The 5,516-nt window shown below is 45.4% G+C and overlaps 1 protein-coding gene across 1 annotated transcript in view; it reads right to left on the reverse strand.

The window, feature by feature from the left end:
• The window catches only part of Otud6b (OTU domain containing 6B), a 16,852-nt gene extending 12,160 nt beyond the window's left edge, over window positions 1-4,692 (reverse strand). Inside the window, exons 1-3 of the mRNA XM_005362328.2 lie at window positions 4,519-4,692; window positions 3,790-3,941; window positions 964-1,044 (exon numbers count right to left, since the gene is read on the reverse strand). Of these exons, the coding sequence (XP_005362385.2) occupies window positions 964-1,044; window positions 3,790-3,941; window positions 4,519-4,600 (315 nt within the window). The 5' untranslated portion in view covers window positions 4,601-4,692. The remainder of the gene's footprint in view (window positions 1-963; window positions 1,045-3,789; window positions 3,942-4,518) is intronic.
• Between the last annotated feature and the right edge of the window lie 824 nt (window positions 4,693-5,516).

Consider the following 5,516-nt stretch of genomic DNA (forward strand, 5'->3'; position numbering starts at 1 on the left):
GGTAAACACACACACACACACACACACACACACACACACACACACACACACACACACACACAAAGGTGAACACGCTACCATTTGCTAACATGAGTTCTCCAGGCCTTGTATTAATGGCCCTGGTCCCAAGCTATTCCTTAACACCCATAACAGTTCCATAATGTAGGTACTATTTTCCCCTATGTACTATTGAAACTGAATGCAAAGTCATGAGAATAGGAGAAGTTTCCCTTCTCTGAATTTTTAGTATAATTAATCATTACATAAATAACAACATAATTCTCTGAGAACTCTGGGTCTCTGCATGTTTTATTGTATTTCTAAGTTCAAATCTTCACTTCACCCTGAGCACTAACTTTTTAAATATTTCTTAAAGTTTATTTTTTAATTATGCGTATGTTGGGGTATGTGCATGTGAGTGCAACTTCCCGTGGAGACCAGAGGCAGCAGGTCTCCCTGGAGCTGGAGTTAGAGATGGTTGTGGGCTCCTCACAAGGAAGCTGGGAATGGAACTCAGGTTGCCTAAGAGTGGTCTCAGGCTTATCCACTGAGCCATCTGTCCAGCCCTCTGAGCACTAATTTTTAAAAGGGGTTGTGCATCAGTCATATGACCTCAGTCTCTTAAACATCTAAATTAAGCTCACAATAATGTATCTGTCTAAGAAAAATACAATCAACCCTCCCCTTCTAAAAGAACTACAAACTAGACATTCTTATTTTCACTGTCTTACACCTGTCTTCTTTAGAAGGCAAGGAAATGAAATCCGACCTCACAGGACTGTTGTCAGGACTAAATGAGATGTCAATATAAATAGCTTAGAAGCTGCCATATGACAAGCACTTATTAGACACTAGTTCAGGTCCCTAGACAAGGAACTCCCATGTTTTTCTAATCTTTTCTTATACACCATCAAAGAAAGTATTGATCACTAGCTTATGGACTTGGTGATATGACTTTCATACCCGTCTCTTTTGTGCTTTGGAAATCCGAGGTGGCTGGTTCTCAAGTACCAAGTCTGAAATGTTAACGGCGACAGAATCTATCTGAAGGAAAAAACATTGGAAAAAAAAAAAAGAAAAAAGATTAATAAAGAAAAGTTTAACTTATTTCAAGTGTTAGGCTATAAATTATTACTGAAAAATTTTTTTAAATATTTATTTATTTATTATGTATACAATATTCTGTCCATGTGTATGTCTGCAGGCCAGAAGAAGGCACCAGACCTCATTACAGATGGTTGTGAGCCACCATGTGGTTGCTGGGAATCGAACTCCGGACCTTTGGAAGAGCAGGCAATGCTCTTAACCACTGAGCCATCTCTCCAGCCCCCTTACTGAAAATTTAAAGTGGTCCCAATCCCTTACTTCCAGTTTGAGCAGCAACACTAGACACAGTATTAGATAGCATGGTTTTGTCATGTTTCTCTATTTCCACAGATGAATTTGTAAAATGGCTGAGATTCTTCACAGCTCTCCAAAGACAAGGCTATTCCTACATACCTCTGTCCTTCGTGAACCTAAATACCTTACTTTCACTTCAGGGCCCCTGTCATGAATGCTGACATATAAAATATAATTTGAGTTCACCTCTACCTTTATGTTCTTAAAGGTGACTATAGAGTCACGTCCCCATGTCAGTTAGACAAAACATAATGAGCGCTCAATCTTGAGACTACACCTGGACAATTTCTAGCTACTTCTAGCTACAGACCTACAACATCATAAGCAATTATACTCAACCCTAAAATTCAAATGCTAACATTGCTAAAGAAAAGGTCTTCTACTTGAATAACCACGAGTACTTCACTACTGGAAGTCAAGCTAGCTTCTAGTATGATAAATGTCTATAACTCAAAGCATCGGAAACAGATGCACAAGTCTCCAAAGACTACTTCAAGTAGCTGAACAACTTCACTGACTCTATCCTTTCTTCACTAGTTTCTTTTTGATTTGTTGATTCTGCCAAAATTCACACTATATTAACAAAAAACAGAATTGGGATTTGAGGAGACGAAACAAGTTTAAGTTAATGAAAAAGAGGGCAGTTAAGGCAGACTGAAGAATTTGTATCTTGGCAGGTAGTGATGGTCAAGAATCAAACTTTTCTGTCTCTTTGGAAATCTTGGAATTGAAGGCCTAAGAGAGCACACAAAACACCCTGCTACTAGAAAGCACAGGGAGACAATCAGGAACAGCACAATGCTCCCATGACTGAGCACTTAAAATAGCACGCTTGTTGTGCGCGTACATGCACCTAAGCCAAAACGGCATGTGGCTGTCAGAGGACAACCTACGGGAGTCGGTTTTCTTTCTTCCGTGTAGGGTGGGTTCTAGGGACAGAACTCAGATGATCCAGCCTAACAGCAAGCACCCCAACGCCCAACCTGGTGAGCTATACTGGCAACCCCGACAAAAGTTTTCTTGTCAAGTTCTGTTGCTGTTGATGGTTTTTGAGATAGGTGTCTTGCTGTGAGGCTGGCCTCAAACTCACAACCTCCTTGTTTCTGTATACTGAGTGCTGGGACTATAGAAATGTATCACCATGCCAGGCTGGAGACAAAAGTATTTTTTTTTTTTTTGGATTTTTTCGAGACAGAGTTTCTCCGTGGCTTTTTGGTTCCTGTCCTGGAACTAGCTCTTGTAGACCAGGCTGGTCTCGAACTCACAGAGATCCGCCTGCCTCTGCCTCCCGAGTGCTGGGATTAAAGGCGTGTGCCACCACCGCCCGGCTGAGATAAAAGTGTTTTAACAGTAAGGAATGCCAGGAACATGACTGGGTAACGCATTTAAAGACTTTGACATTGTACTTAATACCCTGTGTAAATGGACACACAGAAACTCCTCTCTTGTCAATGCAACAAAAATGAATGAAAACTTACACAAGATGAGATCGTACATAGAGCTGAGAAATTCCTGTAGAGACTGCAGAATATATGACTCTTCATATTCAGAACCCACACAACAGATTACTATTATCACATAAAGTCTAAAACGGGCCTGGTTTTGCTTGTATTCTCGAGAAAGGGTTTCCCTGTGTAGCCCTGGCTGTCCCAGTAACAGTTAACAGTATACTGACATATACTGGGTGTAGGCTGACAGACACTGAAGAGATGCATGTTAGCATGCTCCCATTTACACAAGAAGCATCTGTAAAACTCCATTCCTTACAACTGGTTCATAAAGCACTTCTTATAACTTAAATATGACTTCCCATCTGTTGGCCCGTTTGGTTTCTATAGGAACCTGTAACCATACACAAAAGCATTTGTGTCACCGTGCCGTATGTGGAGAAATCTATTCTCAGGTTGAGTAAGTAACTTTTCAGAGGTTACAATCTTATCCAGCAGTGATCCTGGGAAGGCAGTCTAGTTCTCCAGCTTTGACTCAAGAGAAACCGTCTCTAGCACACTTTATACATCACTGGATTCAGTAAGTAGGTGCTTCTTTGCTGCTCTCCCTTAAAAAAATAAATAAACCAATCTGGTCACAAAATACTAAGAAAACATAGAGCCAGCTGTGGTGGTGCATGCCTGTAATCCCAGGGCTTGTGAGGCCCAGCCAGTAGGAGCTGAAGTTCAAGGTTATCCTCCTCCTCTGCTGCAAAGCCAGAAGGTTGGCAGCCTGAACTACACAACATTTTGTCTCAAAAACTAATAATGATGAACTATGATGGGTGGGTGTGGCTGCATGTCTGGATTCCACCATCAGTCTTGTGGATGCACACAGTAAGCTGTTCGCCAAGTTCAGGCAGCTTTCCCAAGGCTCAGAGACAAGCGGCGTTCCCCATACCTTACTGTCCACGAAAGCCAGTTTTAACTGCTCCAGCTCTTCCCTGTGTCTCTGCTCCATTTCTCTCTCCAACTTAGCTACATCTTCAACGAGCTGCTTGCGCCTCTTTTTGTCGTTTTTGGGAACAGCGTTCTTCATTCCCTGAATCTTGGCTAAAAAGTTACCAAAACCATCGTGTCAGAGTCCCGGGAAGGTAAAGAGGTGTCATTATAGAACGCAATGTAATTACAGAAGCAATCAGTCATGACACAACAATCAACCATAGAGAAAGGCCCGGATGCGGCTTGAGACCCAACACACACCTCATAAACACAACTCTGAATCGATTTCGTTTGACAGGACAAAATGAAGTTTAAAAAAAAAAACATTATTCATATTCAGCTGTAGATTATAAAATCTCTGCCTCTCTACTGTCTCTTCTGTGGCCCTCGGGACAAAGTGAAGCGATTCAGACCACATCACTGAGGCCAAGTGTCAGGCAGGAGTGGGAATGGGACAGAGGAGGTCCAAGACCTCGGTCTCCGGGCGCATCACACAGCAGCACGAGCCCGGCACCGGCTCGGGGTCCGCTGCAGGCCGCCCAGGGGGCGCCTCCGAGGACCGCACGTGGGGGCCCGAGAGAGGGGGGGGGGGGGGAGCCGGAGAAGCCCTGGCTCCGTGCTGGCGGCCCCTCCGGGCGCACGAGGACCGACGCCACGCTCCCTTTAGCTCCCGGCCCTCTCCCGTCACCTTGCAGCTCCTTCTTCTCCTTGCGATGCCGTCGCAGCAGCTGCTCCTCATCGTCCAGCTCCTCCGCCGAGATCTCCTCCATGACGACCGGGCGGCCGGGCACACGCGCAGCACTAGCCGCTTACGGCAGGCGGCCCGGCACCTCCCACGCCTCCACCCTCACTCGGGGCGCCATTGGCCGCCGCCGAGTCCCAGCCCCGCCTCGGGGCGGCTCCGGATCCAGGGCTAAACCACTGAAACCTGGGAGAAGCCGGCTCGGCTCAGGGCGCCTGCGCGCGCCGAGCGCGCCGGAAGCCGCGCCGCCGCGACCGAGCATGCGCCGAGCTCCGGGGTCGCGTCAGCGTCGAGCAGCGTGCCCGGTGATTGGCCCCGAGGAGAGGCGCACAGAGATGCGTCACGGGGTTTCTCCTCAGTTTTCAATTTGTGCTTTGAAAGGAATGTTTGTACTCTTTGCGAAGGCATTCTGAATTTTTTTTTTAACTTTTTAATAAGAGCGTGAGGTGAGCTACGCCGTGGTGGCGCAGGCCTTTAATCCCAGCACTCGGGAGGCAGCGGCAGGGGGATCTCTGTGAGTTCGAGGTCTGCAGAGCGAGTTCCAGGACAGCCAGGGTTGTTACTCGGAGAAACCCTGCCTCGAAAAAGCAAAATAAATAAAAGCTTGGATTGTTTTCAATAAGGGCTATTACGTTGCATCGATCGTACTGTAGAGAATTGAGGTTTTTGTTCGTTTGCAACGTCATAAAAAAGGGAAAAGCTGAGGAATTTAAGAAATGCCTACTGTTGAAACGGACAAACTGGTGGCCGAGAGATATAAAAAGGATTAAGTGTTGTAAAATGCAGGGGCCACGTTTAATGATAAGACTTTAATTCAGTGATTAAGGTCAGATGATGTGCAGATAAGCAGACACGTTGCCAATGGAGTACAACTGTAGTAAGACAGTCTATGTTAATATTCTCTGGTGGTCTCTCCTGAAGATGATGCTACCTTTGATTAGCAT

The sequence above is a fragment of the Microtus ochrogaster genome, linkage group LG5 (genome assembly GCF_000317375.1).
Source record: "Microtus ochrogaster isolate Prairie Vole_2 linkage group LG5, MicOch1.0, whole genome shotgun sequence".
NCBI lineage: Eukaryota > Metazoa > Chordata > Mammalia > Rodentia > Cricetidae > Microtus > Microtus ochrogaster.